Source organism: Pipistrellus hanaki, assembly GCF_964339955.1.
Source record: "Pipistrellus hanaki genome assembly, chromosome: 5".
NCBI classification, from domain to species: Eukaryota; Metazoa; Chordata; class Mammalia; order Chiroptera; family Vespertilionidae; genus Pipistrellus; species Pipistrellus hanaki.
The window spans coordinates 71063991-71084622 of record NC_140507.1 but is presented as its reverse complement, the minus strand read 5'-3'; the positions used below and the strand labels follow the sequence as shown (position 1 = coordinate 71084622).

The 20632-nt window shown below is 58.2% G+C and overlaps 1 protein-coding gene across 1 annotated transcript; it reads left to right on the top strand.

Moving 5' to 3' along the window:
• Positions 1 to 3978: 3978 nt before the first annotated feature.
• Positions 3979 to 20430, top strand: BTBD2 (BTB domain containing 2). Its single transcript, XM_084883523.1, has 9 exons — positions 3979 to 4382; positions 12496 to 12615; positions 13699 to 13855; positions 14771 to 14876; positions 15121 to 15318; positions 17302 to 17494; positions 17757 to 17844; positions 18267 to 18413; positions 19389 to 20430. Exons 1-9 carry the CDS (start codon positions 4024 to 4026, stop codon positions 19548 to 19550), a joined length of 1530 nt encoding a protein of 509 aa, XP_084739649.1. The 5' UTR covers positions 3979 to 4023; the 3' UTR covers positions 19551 to 20430.
• Positions 20431 to 20632: the final 202 nt, after the last annotated feature.

Genomic DNA, 20632 nt, shown 5'->3' with positions numbered 1-20632 from the left:
GTCACAGAGTAAACATTTTTTGCTTTGCATGCCATATGGCCTCTGAGGCAACTACTCACATTTTTTTTTTTCTGGATGCCAGAAAGCAGGTAGAGAGCAAGGAAAGGAATGGGCATGGGTGTGTGACAATAAAACTTCATTTAAATTAACGGTGCCTAGCCGAAACCGGTTTGGCTCAGTGGTAGAGTGTCGGTCTGCGGACTGAAAGGTCCCGGGTTCGATTCCGGTCAGGGGCATGTACATTGGTTGCAGGCACATCCCCGGTAGGGGGTGTGCAAGAGGCAGCTGGTCGATGTTTCTCTCTCATTGACGTTTCCAGCTCTCTATCTCTCTTCCTTTCTCTCTGTAAAAAATCAATAAAATATATATTTTTAAAAATTAACGGTGCCTGAAATGTGTGGCCAGATCTGTTGTTACTGATGGAAAAAAAATAAAAATTAAAAATAAATAAATTAACGGTGCCTGGCTAGTAGGGCTGAGCATCGACTTATGCTCAGTGGTTGAGCATCGACTTATGAACCTGGAGATCTCTGTTTGATTCTCCTCAGGGCACATGCCCAAGCTGTGGGTTTGATCCCCTGTATGGTGAGTGCAGGAGGCAGCTGATTAATGATTCTCTTTCATCATTGATGTTTTTCTCTCTCCCTCTCCCTTTCTCTCTGAAATCAGTAAAAATATAATTAAAAAATAAAATAACAAGTGGTGGGCTAGGTCAGGTGTAGTTACTAAGGACACCTGTTGCCGAAACTGGTTTGGCTCAATGGATAGAGCGTCGGCTTGGGGACTGAAAGGTCCCGGGTTCGATTCCGGTCAAGGGCATGTACCTTGGTTGCGGGCATATCCCCAGTAGGGGGTGTGCAAGAGGCAGCTGATCAATGACTCTCTCTCATCGATGTTTCTAATTCTCTATCTCTCTCCCTTCCTCTCTGTACAAAATCAATAAAATATATTTAAAAAAAAAAAAAGGACACCTGTTAAGGAGTATTGTCAGAGCTAAACTGTAAATAGCAATATGAACTCACAGCCTTTATCAGTTCTAGCCTGGCCAGTGTGGCTCAGTAGTTGAGTGTCAACCTGCCGGGAACCAGATTCAGCATGTCATAATTACAAGAGTTTCATCAAAAGGTTGATGAAACTTGGTGGGCTCAACAATGGCTGAGTCACACAAATGTAGTTTACCTGTTGGAACGGCTAAAAAGCATCTCCCCCAAACCTGAATAGGATTGTCTGCTGCCAGACAGCTCAGGGCATCTTAATCTGCACATTATTGCCTCCTGTTGGCCAAACACCTGAACAGCTGTAGGCTATTCCCCAATCTGACAATGAAACCCAACCCTTTAAAGCAGTGTTTCCCAAACTTCTCTCATGATGAGAATCACCTGGTGGAGTTGTTAAAACACAGATTCCTGAATCCCAACTAAGAAGTGCTAAACTAGAATTTTTGGGAACATATAGGTAAAATTGTATACTTAACTAGTGCTCTAAGACAGATTTTATATACAGAGCACTAAGTTGGGTATACAATTTTACCTATATGTTCTCAAAAATTCTAGTTTAGCACTTCTTAGTTGGGATTCAGGAATCTGTGTTTTAACAACTCCACCAGGTGATTCTCATCATGAGAGAAGTTTGGGAAACACTGCTTTAAAGTGTATTATCTCCACCTTGCTAAGGACAATTTGTGTTAATAAATAGCATGGAATCCTGAGTCAAGGGGAAGTTTTTAGCTCCTTTAGCTGAAGCTTCTCTGGCCCCCAATGCCTTTCAAAACTATCTTTCATCCTTGGACTCCTTCTTAAATCTATGCGCAGCTCCTTTCTCCAGATTGCAGACCCCTTCTTAATGCTGGGATAAGAACCCTGGCATTAATGGACGCCCAGCTAGGGCCTCCAATATCGACCCATGAACCAGGAGGTCAGAGTTTGATTCCTGGTCAAAGCACATGCTTTGGGTTCTATCCCCAATGTGGGGCATGCAGGAGGCAGCTGTTTGATGTTTCTCTCTCATCGATGTTTTACCTCCCTCTCTGAAATTTAAATATAAACATATCTTTAAAAAAACACTTATAATTCGTCCTGAGCACTGAAGTAGACTTTAATCAGTTTTCCTCCAAAAATCAGTGTGTAGCGGCCAGTGTGGCCAGCTGGTTGGAGGGTCTTCTGGTACACCAGGGGCTGCAGGTTCGATTTCTGCTCAGGGCACATGCGTAGGGTGGTGGTTCAGTCTCCAGTTGGGACACGTACAGGAAGCAGAGGATCAATATTTCTCTTACATCAATGCTTCTCTTTCTTCCTAAAAATCAATGAAAACATTTCTTCCCTCAAGTGAGGATTTAAAAAAAAAAAAATGACTAAAGTCTGAATGCCATGAATCTGTAATTATCCTCAAAAAACAAGAATCCGGATTTTCATTCTTTATCAAATAACTAGCCACACCTGCTTTTATTTGGGTGAACCATTTTTCAGCATCGCCACATAAGCAGGCTGATATCCCCTTACTAAAAGATATATAAAAAGATTCTACTCTCTGTAAAACACAAAGCAAAACAAACATGAAAAAAAGACAAATATGCATAGAAGGATGAGAGAGGATATTCCTTTTTTCTTGCATTTGCCAGTTCCCACCTTTGCTTTTCACAAGTGTATTGTATGAGGGGAGGCTGCGGGGCATTGAGCATTGTGTGCAGGAAGCACAGAGCATCCCACAATGCAGCAGTGTCACCCCCTCCGTGGCTCCTTAGCCCCTCTGTACAGCGGGGTCCCCTCCCCTGGGCAGGCAGACAGCTCAGGGCTGGGGGCTGGGGTCCCGGATCCCAGGTCTGGGGTGTGGACTCTGGGGTCCAGGCTCTGGGCTGGGTCTGGATTTGGGAACTTGGGCCAGAGACCTGGACCTGGGGTGCAGGGACCGGGTTAAGTGTCTGGATTGGGGTCTGATGTTTGAGGTGGGGAGCCTGGGGCCCAGAGTCTGGGATCTGGAGCAGGCGGGCTGAGGCCTGAGGCCTGGAGCAGAGTATCTGGGGCGCCAGGAAGAGGGTTTGGTCTAAGGTCCGAGGTCTGAGGTCTGGGACCCGGGGTCCTGGACTGGGGATTTGGGTTGGAGTCTGAGGTGAAAGGTCCAGAACCCGAGGGGTTTGGGATGGGAAGAGGGGGATGAGGACATTTATGTGATACCATAACCAATAAAGAAAATTAAAAAAAAAAAGAGAGAAAGGTCTAGAACCCTGGGTGTGGGTCTGGAGTGGGACATTAGCAAGTGGGGTGCCGGGTCTGAGGTCTGGGATCTTGGGTCTTGAGTCCTGGGTGTGAAGTGACGGTGTAGACCGCACCCACTTTTCCCTCCGTCCCCACAGTCCCCCTGCCCCTCCTCCGCCCCCTCAGCCTCCTCCCTCCCTGTTCTTCCCCTGCCTCATCCCTCCCGCCCACCCTCCCCCGCCCCCGCCCCCGCCCCACCCGCCCTCCCCTCAGCCTCCCTCCCCTTCTCCCCCGCCCCTCCTCCGCCCCCTCAGCCTCCTCCCTCCCCATTCTTCCCCTGCCTCATCCCTCCCCCTCCCCCCGCCCCTCCCGCCCTCCCCTCAGCCTCCCTCCCCTTCTCCCCTGCCCCTCCTCCGCCCCCTCACTCACCCTGCCCCTCCTCCCTCCCCTCAGCCTCCTCCCTCCCCGCCCTCCCCCTGCCCCTCCTCCGCCCCCTCCCGCCCTCCCCTCAGCCTCCCTCCCCTTCTCCCCTGCCCCTCCTCCGCCCCCTCACTCACCCTGCCCCTCCTCCCTCCCCTCAGCCTCCTCCCTCCCCGCCCTCCCCCTGCCCCTCCTCCGCCCCCTCCCGCCCTCCCCTCAGCCTCCCTCCCCTCAGTCTCCCCCCCTCAGCCTCCCTCTCTCCCCTTCTTCCCCCGCCTCATCCCTCCCAACCCTCCCGCCCACCCTCCCCCCGCCCCACCTCCGCCCCCGCCCGCCCTCCCCTCCGCCTCCGCCCGCCCCGCCCGCCCGCCAGACAGGCCGCCCCGCCCGCCCGCGGCGCCGCACCGACAAGATGGCGGCGGGTGGGAGCGGCGGCCGCGCGTCGTGCCCGCCGGGGGGAGCGGGCGCGGGGGGCGGCCCGGGCCCCAGCGCCAACGCCGCCTCCGCCCCCGGCAACGCGGCCGCCGCCGCCTCGGGCCCCGCCGCCCCCGGGGCGCCCCCTCCGGGCGCGGGGCCGGGCGCGCAGGCCGCGGCGGGCGGGGAGCGGGCGGCCGAGGAGCCGGCGCTGCTGCGCGAGCCCGCGTACAACTGGCAGGCCACCAAGCCCACCGTGCAGGAGCGCTTCGCCTTCCTCTTCAACAACGAGGTGCTGTGCGACGTGCACTTCCTGGTGGGCAAGGGGCGCGGCGCGCAGCGCATCCCGGCGCACAGGTGGGCCGCCCCCCGGGCCCGCACCCCGGGCCCCGCCGCCCCGCTCCGGGCCCCGCACCCCCTCCTCCCGGCGCCCTCACCCCGGGCCCGGACCCCTCCTCCCGGCACCGCCACCCCGGGCCCGTCACCCCCTCCTCCCGGCACCACAACCCCGGACCCGCACCCCGGACCCCGCCGCCCCGCTCCGGGCCCCGCACCCCCTCCTCCCGGCGCCCTCACCCCCGGCCCGGACCCCTCCCCCCGGCACCCCCGTGCCCGTCACCCATTCCTCCCGGCACCGCCACCCCGGGCCCGGCACCCCCTCCTCCCGGCACCGCCAGCCCGGGCCCCACCACCCCGCATCCCGGCACCGCCACCCCCTCCTCCTCCCGGCACCGCCACCCCCGGGCCCGCACCCCGGTCCCCGGGGCACAGGTGGGCCGCCCCCCGGGCCCCGCTCCCTGCCCCGGACCCCTCCTCCTCCCGGCACCGCCCCCCCGGGGCCCGTCACCCCCTCCTCCCGGCGCACAGGTGGGCCCCCCCGCCCCCGGGCCCGCACCCCAACCCCCCTCCAGGGACCGCCACCCCGCTCCGGCCTGGACTCCCCCTCCCCCCGGCACCGCCACCCCTGGCCCCGCACCCCTCAGCACCGCAATCCCACCACCCCGCTCCTGCCCGGCCCCTCCTCCTCCCGGCACCTCCACCCCGGTCCCCTCACCCCCAGGCCCGTCACCCCGCTCCTGCCCGGCCCCTCCTCCTCCCGGCACCGCCAACCCCCGCACCCGGGCCCGTCATCCCCGGACCCCACCACCCGGCATCCGCCACCCCCAGCCCCGGACCCCCTCCTTCTCCCGGCACCGTCACCCCTGCCCCGCCGCCCCCGGGACCCCCGAGGTCCCCCACCGGGACCGAGGACCCTGTGAGGACCCCGTCAGCCCGAGGTCCCCCCTCCCAGGCCCCGGCCCCAGCCTTCCGCAGCCCCTCAGCCCTGGCCCTGCGGTCCTGCCGGGCCCTCCACCCGGCCTCCAGGCAGCAGCCATTCCCCAGCCCAGCATCCGCGTCCTCCATGTCCACCCAAGATCCCCGCCTGCCATCCTGCCCCAGCGCCCCCCTCCGCCCAGCGCCCTCCACCTGTGACCCCAGAACCCACCTGACTCCTGGGCCCCCGGCTGTGACCCCTCAGCCTCTGGAGCCCCCCTGGCCCCTGACCCCTCCCAGCCCTCTGACCCAGGCCTCCTCTGGAAAGGGGGGTTGGTCCAGGCCCCATCCTTCTGCTAATTTCCGGGCTGCAGCCCCAGACCCCCGGGCTGGGTGGGCTGGTGTTAGACCCCGTTCTGACCACTCCTGTCCCTCTGATGCTCTCCCCATTGCACCCCAGGGACCTCAGCGGGGAAGGCCGTGGGGGGGTGTCTCCCCCTGTGTGATGGCGGGGGCTGTGTGATGGCGGGGGCTTTCTTGCCTCCCCTCTGGCAGAGCCCCCCAACCTGCCGTGAGGGTCCTTCCCCCTCTGTGCCGTGACATTAACCTGTGCCTTTGAGAGTCCTTGTGGCTTCTCCGTGGTTATTCCTGTGTAACTGGGCCTGATTCCTGTCCTCGGAAGGCTCCAGGCCAGTGGTTGGGCCCCCAGGACCTCCCGTGGCCCGCCCTCACCCTGTCACCGTGTGGGCCGCCCCTTCCAGACCCCTGGCCTTCCTCGTGCCCCTCAGTCCGGTGCACGCCCCCGCCCCCCGACCCCGGACTGCAGTGCAGCTGGAAGCCCTGCCCTGTGCGGGCTCCCCCGCTCTGCTGGGGGGCGAGGGGGGCTCCCCCGGCCTGGCTGCTGGCTGACCGTGGGGACAGGCACTTGGTTGTGCTTGAAGGTCTATTGGCTGGTGGCAAAATGGGGACAAAAAATTGGGCATGAGGAACCCTGGGCAGAAGCAGGAGAGGGGCCTGGCCCTGCCAGGCGGCTGGTGGCCCCGGAGCCTGGGCTCTGCTGGGAGGTGGACCCGGGTGACAGACACGGCGTGGGAATTTCGGAGGGCAGGGGGAGGCCAGGGCCGTGGAGGGGCTGGCGGGGCTGACCTGCCTCAGGGGCAGGGAGGGCAGTGCCGGGCTCCTGACTCAGGGGTGTGAGGCCCGGAGACGGAGCGGGGCCTGAGCAGAGGGAGCGAGGGCTGCGGGCTGCAGGGGCTGAGTCTGCTGGGGAGGGTAGAACGGGCCACATACACCATGGGGACAGGCATGGCGGGGGCAGCGGAAGTGGGATGCGAAGGTTCATCTCTTTGGGGACGCAGTGTCCTGTGGGTGCTGAGGAGGTGACTTGGCACTTGAGGGAGAGTGGGGGACCGTGGCGGGGTTCCCTGGACGCCTGGCCTGAGCATCCTGTCCCAGGGGAGGCCGGGCACGGAGGGCATATTGGAGGGACTGCGACACGCTGGAGAGATGGCCAGGGGCTGTGTGATGAGGGCTGTGCCTTGGGGGGCTGTGATGTGCAGGGGTCCATAATGTGGGAGTGGGCGGGTCAGCATGTGGGGTGCAGGCTCTTCTGGCGTGGGGGTGCATGCCTGCATCCCGCCGTTCACCATCAGACTGGCCTGCCCCCCGGATTTGTCAATAGAAGGTTCTAGTTCTTTTTCCTTTTAGTCTTTGTTTTATTATTTCATACAATTTGTTAAAATTTTACCTGCAGTATCAGGTGGATGGCTGCCCACTGAGTGACCCTGGGTTCGCTGAGCCTCAGTTTCCCTACCTGTGAACTGGAACGGACCACTCAGGTGCCTCTGTCCAGGAGAAGGGTGGTCTGGAGAGTTCCTGGTCCTACGGGGACATCCTCCAGCTGGACCTCATCCCCACCCTCCTGAGGCGGCTGGGAACCTGATGTGAAGAATTCAGTGGAGCGCTGGCTGGAGGGACTCAGTTTGGCATCAGCCCGTGCACCAAAACATTGCCGGTTCAATTCCCAGTCAAGGCACATGCCCAGGTTGCAGGTTCGATCCCTGGTAGGGAGCGTGCAGGAGGCAGCTGATGGATGTTTCTCTTTCTTTCCCTCTCCCTTTCTAAAAAGATCTTTAAAAAAACCCGAATTGAGTGGAAAGTGGACCCTTCCTCAGCCAGGTGGTGACGAGCCAGTCTCAGGGCGATGCTGAATGTGTGTCAGGGACCCCGATGGGGTATGATGAGAAGGGTCCCTCACCTGGGTGTGCTTTTCCCCCAAAAACCATAAACCTTACATGGTGGGCTCATAGTGGACCCTCCAGAAGATAGGTTCACATCCCAATTCCCAGAACAGTGACTGGGACCTTATTTAGAAAAAGGAACTTTGCGCATGTGATTGAGTTAGGGTCTCAAGATGAGCTCAGGACCCGTGGGCCCTCACCTCAGTGACAAGGCCCTTCGGAGAGACACGGAGGAGGCAGCAGATGGCCATGTGATGGCAGAGGCAGGGACGGGTGATGTGGCCATAGGCCCAGGGACACGGGTTCCCTCCATGGGCCTCTGGGCGGAACATGGCCCTGTGACACCTCGGGTCGGGAGGTCTGGCCTCCAGGATGAACTCCAGTCCGCAGCACCTCGGGGAGCAGCCCAGGAAACCGTCTGTTCGGTCCAGTTTGGAGGAAACAAACCCAGCGGGACGCAGCGGTGCTCTTCCAGGCTGCCAGGGCACAAGTGCCAGAGGGAGGCAGAGAAGCTCAGCCCGGGGGCACCGCATGCACCAGGGATCCTGGACGGGGTCCTGGGGCAGCAGGAGGGCTTTGGTGCTGGGACTGGGGACTCTCAGACAAGGCTGGGTGAATTTGAAAAAGCAGTGAGGGCCTGTGTGGCTCAGTGGCTGAGTGTCGACTTATGAACCAGGAGGTCACGGTTCAATTCCCAGTCAGGGCACATGCCCCGCTTGTGGGCTCGATCCCCAGTGTGAGATATGCAGGAGGTAGCCAACTGATCTGAGTCTCTCAGCATTGATATTTTTTTCTCCCTCTTCCTCTCTGAAATCAATAATAAAAAGATAAAAAGCAGTAAGGGAGGGGCTAACTTTAAGGTGTGGTCTGGCCCCCCAGCTCCCAGGTCCCAGCGTGGGGTGGTCGTGACCGGGGCTCAGATTGGCCCCTGACCTCTGGGTGCAGTGGGGCCTGGGGCCTGGTACGGTGGTGGCATTTGTAAGAGCAGTAGGGGCTGGCCCTGGCCCTGGATAGCTCATCCTATTTCCCGCTCTGCTTAGCTTTGTAGCTCTCACCCCTGTTGTGCCTTTTTTCTCATAGCTTTGTCCTCCTAACGTCCCAGAGCTTGAAGTCTGTGTTAGGTTGTCCTTGGCTTTCTGTGAGCAAGTCTCCTGTTCTGCATCCCAGGTGCCTAGGAGAATGCTTGGCATACAGTAGGTGCTCAATAAATACATGTAGGCCCTACCTGCCAGAGTAAAATGTGTCCTTCTCTCTCAGGACTCGCTCTGAGGAAATAGTGAATGCCTTCAGAGTAGCACATTCGTGGACATGCTAATCTGGCCGTTCCACAAAATTAACTGGGTGGCAAATGTAGCCACGCCAAGGACTTTATTTATTTATTTATAATATGTTTTTATTTATTTCAGAGAGGAAGAGAGAGCTGGAAACATCAATGATAAGAGGAAATTATTGATTGGCTGCCTCCTGCACTCCCCACCCCCTGCACTGGGGACAGAGCCTGCAACCTAGACATGTGCCCTTGACCGGAATCAAACCCGGGATCCTATTATACAATCCGCAGTCTGACACTATCCACTGAGACAAACCGGCTAGGGCCACGCCACGGAGTTAGAATGTGTTTGGGGCTTCTTTCGTGGCATTGATCTGCTTCTGGGTGTTTAGTCCAGGGACACCTTTGTCTATGACAGTGGCTCCATGGTGTGTTTTGAGAATTGCTGAGGAAGTTCTTTCAATTTCATTTCGTGTCAGGACTTTTCCAGCTAGTCTTATATATGGACTCTTCCAGAATCGATCACCCATCTGTTCATCCCTTCAGCCCACAGCCATAGAAGCACGATGCTAACAGAAAAACGTCTCTTCCCTGTGCAATGCACATTCTAGCACGGCAGCAGCAAACATAGGTAAAGAGCCAGATAGCAGATATTTTTGGTGGGATGCATGGTCTCCATCCCAATTGCTTAATTCTGCCTTCACAGCACAGAAAGAGTAACATATAAATGAATGACTGGCTGTGTCCCAATATTTATAAAAGCAGTGGAGGCTGAGTTTGCTCGCCTTTGGTCTAGTTGTTCCTTAAAGATCTTGAGCATCGTCAGGTGCTAAAGCAATTTCCTGGGGAATTGGTCTGGGTTGGGGAGAACTGATAGTTAAACTATGGAGTGTATCTGGGGATATGATCTTTATTTATTCAGGGGTCCTTACAAAAATTTTGTCATCCTCTGTCCGGTTTGGCTCAGTGGATAGAGCATCAGCCTATGGACTGAAGGGTCCCGGGTTTGATTCCGGTCAAAGGCATATGCCCGGGTTGCAGGCGCGATCATCAGTGGGAGGCCTGCAGGAGGCAGTCAATCAATGATTCTCTCCCTTGAAATCAATAAAGTATATTTTTAAAAAGTACTATATTAAAATTTTTTGTTTGTTTGTTTTCATCATTGTATAGCTCTTGCACATTTAAGTTGCTGAGTTTTTGCTTAGGTGTTTTGTTTTTACTTCTCTGTTATGAATAATTTTTTCTTATATTTTTCTACCTGATTATTGCTGGGACATATTTATTTGTATGCGATTTGGATGATTTCTTTCCAAACTCTCTTACTGTTAATTGTTTAGCGAACTTCGGTCTGGCCCTGTGCAGTAGTTTTCCGTGCCAATGGGAATATTCTAGATCTGTGTTCTCCAGGACTAGTCACAGTGGCTCCTGAGTGCGTGAAATGTGGCTGTCACAATCCATGGATGGGCCTTTTATTTACTTTAATTTTAATGTAGACTTAAATAGCCTTGTGTGGCCAGTAGAAACCATATGGCAGTGCAGGCTTAGAGTTTTAAATAAAGAATCATTTAAAAAAATATTTTATTGTTTTTTTACAGAGAGGAAGGGAGAGAGATAGAAAGCCAGAAACATCGATGAGAGAGAAACACCGATCAGCTGCCTCCTGTACACCCCCCACTGGGGATGTGCCCGCAACCAAGGTACATGCCCTTGACCGGAATCGAACCCGGGACCCTTCAGTCAGCAGGACGACGCTCTGAGCCAAACCGGTTTTGGCTTACAGAAACATTTTTATGGGCAAATCGTTTCTCACACTTTCATCTTTCTGCCTCTTATATTTTTTGGTTTTTACTGCACTTCTGACCCCAGGGTGTTGCTCCATCCCAGGGGTGACAGCACGCAGTCTCGGTGATTTTCAGTTACATGGAGCCTCAAGGTTGATTTCCCACAAATTCTTATTAACAAGGTCCGGAGCCTTCTTTCCATTCTTTGTTTACTCAGTTTTCAGGATTGTGGGTGTGGGGTGTTATCAAGTGCTTGGCTGATTTGGGATTATTTGATGAGATGACTGTGTAGAAAGTTTATATGATTGTCACCTGTCACCCCAAAAGTCCCTGCTCGCATCCCAAACCCCAGGCAGCTGCGATCCCTCTGCTTCCTGTTTCTCTCGTTTTGCCATTTTAGCGTAATGTTGAGCTTCGTCTGGGCCATTGTGTCTCAGTAATTCATTTCTTTTCTTTTTTTAAAAGAAATATATTTTATATTTTATTGATTTTTTTTACAGAGAGGAAGAGAGAGGGATAGAGAGAAACATCAACGAGAGAGAATCATCCATCAGCCGCCTCTTGCACACCCCCCACTGGGGATGTGCTCACAACCAAGGCACATGCCCTTGACCGGAATCGAACCTGGGACCCTTCAGTCCGTAGACCGACTCTCTATCCATTGAGCCAAACCGGTTTGGCAGTAATTCATTTCTTTTTCTTGCTAAAGTAGAAATACTTTCTCCTGCTGAATGCCACTGTGTGGTTTGTCCTCTCACCAGCGACGGGTTTCACTGCAGGAACAGCGCTGCCGTGGACACACAGTTCCTCTTCGCAGGCAGATGCCCAGGGTGTGCAGGCCGCATCACAGGCTAACTCTTACCTCCGACCTTGTAAGAAGCCACCTTTCCAAGTAGCCACACCATCGCCGGTGCCCGCAGTGCCGAGGGCTCTGGTGTCCGTGGGGAGAGGCTGTCATGGGCTGGGACCTGGGGGGCGGAGGATGGGCAGCTCAGAGAGGGTGGCACTGTCCCCAGCTGGTCACACACGCCTACCCTCCGCCCCCGTGGATGGGTGGGTCAGTAGGAGGGCTCACAGCTGGCTGGAGGGAAGGCGGGGTCCTCACAGCTGAAGAAGATCCCGGCAGGTAGGCTGGAGGGGGAGTCCCTCTCAGCAGAATTCACAGGTCTCCTCACAGCCACTGCGTCCGCGTGCTCCTGCCATTCCCTTGACCTTGACCCTGCCCACACTCCGCGAGCTCAGATGTCCCTGCCAGGCCTTTCCTGACCCTCACTCCCCTGCGTTCTTCCCTTCTAGTTCACTATCGGGCTGTCTGTGCCCTTGGCCTGTGTCTGCCTTCCTCCAAGAAGGCGGGGCCCTGGTGCCCAAGCCCCAGCACAGGGAGTGTGTGTAAAGCCAGCGAGTGAAAGAGGGCGTGCATAACTGAGTGAGTGGGTGGGCAGCCGAGTGAATGGATGAATGGAGGAGGGGACTGGCAGAGGGCATTAAGCCATCGGCCATGGGGGACATGATTTCACCTCCTGTCACTATTGGTCCATTGAATCCCCTCTTGCTCTGCAATGCCTTTCTTCTGGAAGCATCTGCCACCGGGAAGCTCTGGGCATGGTGTCTGTTGGTGTGGGGTCCGCCTCTGGTCTGGCATCCCACCCCGGGTTAGCCTAAGGCAGGGTTTGGCAGAGGCTGGAGGTGCGCTCTGGGCCAGGCTCTGTGCTGTCTGCTGGCTGTGGGGTGGCTGCTCAGAGCCAGCATTGGTCACTGGAGAGCCTGGAGAGGGGTCTGACACAGGGCCTTGCAGACCTGGAGACGGCACCTCGTGGGTAGGGACACCTGCCTTACACATCCCACCCCTCCTCTCCGCAGCCCCAGCTTGGGTGACAGGTTAGGTGGGCCACACGGAGGGTAACCAGGTCTGCTCTTCACTCTAGGTTCGTGCTGGCCGTGGGCAGCGCTGTCTTTGATGCCATGTTCAATGGGGGCATGGCCACTACGTCCACCGAGATTGAACTGCCCGACGTGGAGCCGGCTGCCTTCCTGGCGCTACTCAAGTAAGACTCCGATGCGTCTCAGTGAGGGGCACAATGGACAGCCTGATGGTTTAAAACGTCAGAAAACAGCCTGGCTGGTGTGGTTCGGCTGTTGAGCACTGACCCAGGAGACAAGAGGTCACAGGTTCGATTTCCGGTCAGGGCTCGATCCCCAGGAGGTGTCATGCGGGATGGTCGCCGATTAATGATTCTCTCTCATCCCTGATGTCACCCTCCCTCTCCCTTCCTCTCTGAAATCAATAAAGTATATTTATAAAAAGAGAGATTCCATAAAAAATAAAAACCAAAAACACTGACAGGTTGCAGTTTGCCAACCCTGCCTGAGGTTACCTGTCCCGTCTCTCCACCTGTCTCTGCCTCAGGGCTTGGACAAACACTGCTCGGTGGGCTCCTGAGAGGACCGGCGCCATCACTGTGGGTGTGCGAGGGGCTCACTTGTCCTTGGGTCTGTCCCTCCACACTGCTGGCGTTGGGGTGGGGCCGCCCTGAGGGGGGCCATCCTGGGTGCCATGGGGTACTGAGAGCCTCCCTGCCTCCTGGGGTGCAGGTCTCTGCCCCCTGGACCCCAGCTGCTAGGCTGTGTTTGGACTCCATTTTGCACCCACACCTGCCCGTACAGGACTCTGATGTCTCCATGGCCTTGCCATTTTGTTTTTGTCGACCCTCACTTCTGGCCTACATTTAGTTGGGCCAGTGGCGGGTGGTCCTAGTGTCCATGAGTCTGTGATTTGCCCAGACCTCCTTGAGCTTGGCTGACAGGCCGGCCGTACAGGTTGGGTGACAGGGAGATGTCCCCGAGTCCCTGCCAAACCTGTGCTGACCTTCAGCCCTGGGGCCCCGTGTGGGGAAGGAGCAGGATGCGGTGCAGATGTGTCCCCGTGGTGGCGAGCGGACGGTTTAGCTTTTCACTGGTAATGGCCTTTGCTGGGTCATGTCTCCAGGTTGGAGGGCAACAGATGCTGGTTCTGGAAGGTTCCTCGGGGCTAGCCCAGCGGGCTGGGGGCTGGTGGAGGCTCTGGCAGGGGGGCTGACGGCACCAGGGTCCCTAGGGCCCTGCCTTACGGCCACCCACATCCCACCCAGGTTCCTCTACTCGGACGAGGTTCAGATTGGGCCCGAGACGGTCATGACCACGCTGTACACCGCCAAGAAGTACGCGGTGCCTGCACTGGAGGCCCACTGCGTGGAGTTCCTGAAGAAGAACCTCCGGGCGGACAACGCCTTCATGCTGCTGACGCAGGTGCGGGCCGCCAGGGCCCCGGGGAGGGGGGTCCAAGTTTCTGACGCCCCGGAGAGGCCCCGCCCCTTCGCCTTGGGGCCTCCTGAAGTCTCTAGGTGAGCGTCTAGGTGGCCTTGGCACCTGTTGGCACAGGGCTCCCACGTTCATCCAGCTGCAGGTTTCCCGCTGGCTTTGCCCTTTGTTCCGGGGCTCGGAGAGGGGAGGGAGGCGTTCATGTGCTTTTGAGACGGTCCCTTTCGGGCTGTGTGTCAGCTGGCTCTGGTGGGGCTGATGGGGCTGTAGGGGACCAGGAGGCCTGGACACAGGAGCGCCGGGGAGGGCGGGGCCCTCTCTGTGGTGAGTCACAGACAAATTAGGTTTGCGAATCCTTGCTGAGGTGGCACCTGGGCCCGGCCCTGACCAGCTACTCACTGAGTCGCTCTGAACGGCTAGGGTCAGAGCTGTGGGGGTGGCCACTCCCAGGCATCTGCTGAGACGTGTGGCCACGTGGAGGGCCCTCACCAGGCCCGCAGAGAACCGGTCCGGTAGCGGTTAGCTCCTGGGCAGGGTTGTCAGAATCCTCTCACCGGCCTGCCCCCCACCCCGTGTACCATTCCTGGTGGAACAATCTCAGACGAGCGGGGGCTCAGCACTGCTGTGTGGTCCTCTCCCCACGGCCTCCCTCCCTGGGGGTCAGCCCTGTCTGCTGCCTCTGCCTCCATCCCTGAGCCACTGCAGGCCCGGCAGGGTCTTTTCCCACCGGACCCTCCACCAGGCGTGGTTACATAAGCTGTGAACTTGGAGAAAGCCTCCCGGCCTCAGGTTGGTGTGGGGGCACCCAGGCCCTGAGACTTGAAATCTGTGACAAGCTTTGAGCCAGGAAATCCGTCTTGGATCCTGTGTCGGGGCTGGATGTTGATACGCTGTCCCTCGTAGGCCCGGCTGTTCGACGAACCACAGCTTGCCAGCCTGTGCCTGGAGAACATCGACAAGAACACGGCTGACGCCATCACCGCAGAGGGCTTCACGGACATTGACCTGGGTAAGGCCTGTGGGCACCTGGGAGAGGTCACCTTATCTCCTGGAGGCAGGGTGGGCACACTCCCTGCAGAGCCAGGTGGTGGGGCCGGAGGGCTTCTGCCTGGCCCACCCCACTCTGCTGCTGTCAGCGGCGGGATGGAGGGTGGGCGTGGCCACGGGCATAAGCAGAGGCTGCCCGGTGCGCCAACAACCCTCCCTGGCGGAGACCGTGGCATCCACGCTGATGGGGCCCCTGTCCCCCGCAGACACCCTGGTGGCCGTCCTAGAGCGGGACACGCTGGGCATCCGTGAGGTGCGCCTGTTCAGCGCTGTTGTCCGCTGGTCTGAGGCCGAGTGTCAGCGTCAGCAGCTGCAGGTGACACCTGAGAACAAGCGGAAGGTCCTGGGCAAGGCACTGACCCTCATCCGCTTCCCGCTGATGACCATCGAGGAGTTTGCCGCAGGTAACGCGCAGGGGCAGCGGGAGCCGCTCCAGAGGAGCGCGACCTCCCCGGACCCTGAACGTGGCTCAGTTGCATGTCCCGCCGGGTCTGGCGCCAGCTCTGTGTTGGCCCCAGAACCCCGCCAGGAGCACAGTGTGCCCCCCTGTGCTAATGACTCTCCCTGTTGATGGGAAGCTTGGACTGTTCACACATGTATAAACACAGCACGACCCACAGATGTCACTCAGCCGTCCCACATCTCGATGTTTCCTTCCCTCTGCGTCTCCTGTGTCCGCACACGTGTATGAGTGTACCAGTCCCCGAGGGTCCCTGTCTTGGGCTCACATCCTGGGGGCGGGGCTCCGGCCTCAGTGTCTGTGACAAGCCTGTGAAGGGTTGGGAAGTGGCCAGGGTGGTGGTGATCCTGCTGCAGGGCCTGGGGTCTGGGCTGAGGTGGGGGTGGCCCTGACTGTGCCTCCTACCCCATGTGAGGCCCACATCTTGGGGCCGTTTGAGCAGCTGACTTGGAACCCCATCTCCCTATACTGGGCCCCCTGTCATGTCAGTCTCCCGGCTGGTGCCAGCCTTAGCCTTGGAGCCAACAGGCCTAGAAGGTTCTGGATGGGGCTCTGTGATGCAGGCCTGTGGCCAGTGCCTATTGGCCCCCATCCACTTGAAGCCAGGAGCCCCCCCAGTCATAACCACCACGGACGTCTTCGTACCTCGCCTGGTGTCCCCTGAGAGACCCCTGGTGCAGCACTGGACTGTCCCGTACCAAGACACCTATGGGGCCCTTGCTGGCCCTCCCTCTGCAGACTGGCTTTCACCCCTAAAACCCTCTCCTCAAGATCCCCCAGCCTCCCTGGCTGCCAGAGCCCCTGGGAATTGGCGAGTGTGACCTTCTGGAAGTCACCCCCTCGCCCCCGCCCCAGTGTGAAATGACTGTGTCCTGTGTTTGAGTTGGGCCTATGGCCCTGTCTCTCTCTGGTGGGCCCCACAGGGCTTCAGCCCTTGTCACTCTGTGTTTTAGAGATTTCCCGGCTTATGTTCCACTGAAAATACAAGAAAGTAGACGTTTTAATCCCCCTAGCTGCATGGATGGAGGCCGAGGTTGGATGTATTTTTCTTTTGCGTTTTCTATGCAGAGATTAAAAAACCAGTGGTCAACATTCTGCATTCAGTCTGGTATCGTCCTTATTCATGGACCCATAGGTGTGCCGTGCCCCTGTCGTGGTCTCTGTTGATGTGTGGGGCTGTGTGAGCTGTGAGTGATGCTGTGGCCACCCTTCTCAGAAATGGATTCCGAGTTAGAAAATAAGTCACTCTGTGGAGCTTGAGGCCTGAGTCCTGCCTCTGCCCTGGAGGTGGAATCGTGATGATCAGGGCATGTGTAAGGGCCCCAGGCCCTGGTTCCCGCCCCAGCCCTGCCTGTCCTTGTTATGCACGTGGCCTCCATGGCTGCTGTCTGGATTCCCCCCTCCCCGCTCCTGGCCTGTCTCAGGCAGGTCCCGTCCCCTCCTGGCGGTGTCAGCACTGGTGGCCAGGATCCCCCAGACCAGCAGTTGCCCACAGGTGGTCCACCGACCACTGTTGGTCTGTGATGTCCGAGAGGTTGGTGGCCGCTGCCCCAGACCACTTTTAGCTACTGATGGCTGCGTGTGGACAGGCCGGTGCCACCTGTCCTGTCAACTACGGGGGGACCGAGGGGTGGCCTGGTGCATGCGGGGAGACCGAGGGCCATTATGCCCAATAAGCCAGCTAATCAAAGCATCACCCCAGGTCTGTGTCGACCCCTCCCCAAGTGCCAGAGCAGAACAACAGTCCTCGCTCAGGGCTGCCTGGACCCCTAGCATTTTGCAGAAAATCCAATGTCACTTCTGAGAGGAGCTGTGGGCTTGAGATGCCCATGCATTCCAGGTGTCTGTGTGCTTGGGGTTCACCTCAGGTCCTTCCTCAACCTCAAGCCAGCCCACCCCAGCCCGACCCCTGCCCCTGTGCCTGCAGGGCCTGCACAGTCAGGCATCCTTGTGGACCGCGAGGTGGTCAGCCTCTTCCTGCACTTCACCGTTAACCCCAAACCCCGTGTGGACTTCATCGACCGGCCACGCTGCTGCCTCCGTGGGAAGGAGTGCAGCATCAACCGCTTCCAGCAGGTGGAGAGCCGCTGGGGCTACAGTGGCACCAGTGACCGCATCAGGTGGGTGTGGGATGGTCGGCACTGGGGACAGGACGCTGGGTAGGGTTGCTGGGGATGGGGCGAGGGAGCTGGGCTGCCAGGAGTGAGGTGCAGGCAGAGCGCGTAGCTGCTGGGGGCCTTGAGGGGGTTCCTGCCGAGGAGTCAGGCCCGCCATGGGAGGCCTTCAGACCCCAGCACCCGAGGAGGAAGCCTGAGGGCTCCTGTGCTGTGTGCTCTGCTGGTTGCAGGGGCACCTGGTTTAGCATCTGTTCCTGTCCCTCAGGTTCTCGGTCAACAAGCGCATCTTTGTGGTTGGCTTTGGACTATATGGCTCCATCCACGGGCCCACAGATTATCAAGTGAACATCCAGGTACCCTCCTGTCCTAACCCCACCTCCAGATCTAGGCCCCATCCCCAGGTCAGGCCCCACCCTAGATCAGGTCCCACTTGATCCCACCCCAGACGAGGCCCTGCCCCTGCCCCTTGTCCCACCCCAGCCCCACCCTTCCCATTGTGCCCTACCCTTCTCAGGACCCCCCTTCACATCCCCATCTCTCTCCGGCTAAGGTCTGTGCCATGTCATATCCCATACGGAGGGAATGCCCGGGAGTCATTCCCTTGGAGGAGTCTACACCCCAACCCATGGGCCTCCGATGGGTCACAGGCCGATGGACCTGTGCTGCCAGGCCTGGGGTGGTGGCCAGCCCTCCCTCCCACCTCTGTGGGGTCCCATGGGTGGAGGCAGAGGGACGGAGGCCCAGGGGGAGCAGGATCTGGCTTCTGCCCTTGCAGATCATCCACACTGACAGCAACACGGTGCTGGGCCAGAACGACACGGGCTTCAGCTGCGACGGCTCCGCCAGCACCTTCCGAGTCATGTTCAAGGAGCCGGTGGAGGTGCTGCCCAACGTCAACTACACAGCCTGTGCCACGCTCAAGGTGTGCCTGCCCCTGCCCCTGCCCCCACGCCACCCCACACAACCTGACCCTGACCCTGACCCCGACCCTACCCCACACAACCCGACCCTGACCCCAACCCTGACCCTGCCCCACACAACCTCAATCCTGACCTGACCCCACACAACCCCGACCCTGACTGCAACCCTGACCCTGAAGGAAACGCTAATTGCTGAACACTAACCCTGATCCCTACACTCTACCTAGGACCTCACCAAACATCTGACCCAATTCTGATCCCTGAACACTTCATTTTCTTTTTACTTCATCTGTCTTTTGTGTTTAATTTTTGAAAGGTATAGAATTCCAGTTTGGTAGTATAGTAGTCCCACCTTATCTGTGGTTTTAGTTGTCCATGGTCCAAAAACATTAAGTGGGAAATTCCAGAAATAATTCATTCATTTTAAATGGTGGTGTGCCGTTTTGAGTAGCATAATGAAATCTCACTGCCCTATTTCGTCCTACCCAGGACCCTGACCCTGATATTGACCCCCCAAATCTGATCCCTGAGCCTTATCCAAGACCCTGACCCCAACATCTGACTCTTACTCTGATCCCCAAACTCTATCCAGGACTGCAATTCTGCCCCACATTGACCTTTTCACCCCTAAACCCTACCCTGGATCCCATCAGGGCCTTCTACACTAACCTCAACCTCGAAACCTGAATCTTATTCAGAACCCTGACCCCAATATCACTGTGGTGAGAAATTCTGAGCTGAAACTAAAGCAAGGGATCCCTGACCCCTCTAGGACCTTTGAACCCTGACCCACAATGCACCATTCATCTCCGATGGTGTGGGGCTCAGAGGGGTGGCCATCTGTTGTAGATGGAGGATCTGCCACCCTGAGGTCCCACAGCACAGGCACCTCTGTGGGGCTCTCCTGCCCTCAGCTCAGTTGCTGCCCCAGTCCTGGGGAGGGGGTGTCCTGACAGCAATACGGCCCAACCCCACAGGGCCCGGACTCCCACTACGGCACCAAAGGCCTGCGCAAGGTGACCCACGAATCGCCAACAACGGGGGCCAAGACCTGCTTCACCTTCTGCTACGCGGCCGGGAACAACAACGGCACCTCCGTGGAGGACGGCCAGATCCCCGAGGTGATCTTCTACACCTAGCGCCCCGGCCGGGGCCGTGAGGCCAGCCGCTCAAAGCCACCGAGACGAGTGGATCCCGTCCCACGCCAGCCCCGCAGACTCCCCATTCCGTGTCTACCCTGGCCATGTTTTTGGGCGTCTCTGTGGTGAGCATGACTGCCTGCTCAGAGGGGCCAGGAGGTGGCCAGGCAGGCAGGGCTGAGACATCCCTCAGGACTGGGGATGAGGGGAGCCCCTGGGTGTGGGTCCCACTCACCAGCCCGCAGCTCTAGGCTGCCTGGCGGTAGGACCATGTAGGCCGTCATTCTGTTTGTGTAACTGCACATGGCAATGCATCTTGATCCCCTCGACTTACCCGGTAGGAGTAACATGTGGGAGTGCCTCCAGTGCGTTTGATCGGGATCCTCTGTTCCGCTCACTCGGGTCTGTTCAGTGGGGGTGCTCAGGCCATCCTGCGCTCGGGCCTCAGGATGCAGGCCTGAGCCCAGGGGATAGGACCTCTGGGGTTTGTGCCCCTCCAGGTCCTGCAGGTTCACTTTCCTGCCAGGCTCCTCCCAGCCCTGCAGCGAGGGCACAGGCCTCAGCAGGTCTGCTTGGGAGGGGCAGCGAGGGGGGCCAGCACGTGGTCATGTCCCCCATTGACCATGGGGCTCAGGGGGCACTGCCCATTTGCCCGCCTGTACATACGGTCTCCCCACCCCGTCCAGCCCCCAAGCAAGCGCTCTGCCCAGAGGTGCTGAGGGCGCAGCCCTTCCCTTTGCTCCTAGGTTCTCCCCATGTATTTCTTTCTGCCTGTGATTCCTTCTGGAAACTGTGTTCTCCCCGAAGCCATGAAAGGTGTGCTCCCCTCACACCACCACCCCCAAATGATTTTTTTAAATAAAGGAAAAGAAACACCTGCTTTGACCTGTTGTGTTTCTTCCTCTCGGGAGAAAGAAACTGGCAGGACCCCGGAAGCTCCGAGCCCTGGCATGTCCTCTCTGGCATGTCCAGCCCTGGCATGGCTGGGCGCACTGTAAGAGGGGAGCCTGGACCCACCTACAGCTGAAACGCTGCCTCCCCCACCCGGAGGCATCCAGAGCACCCGGGGGCTCGGTAGGTAG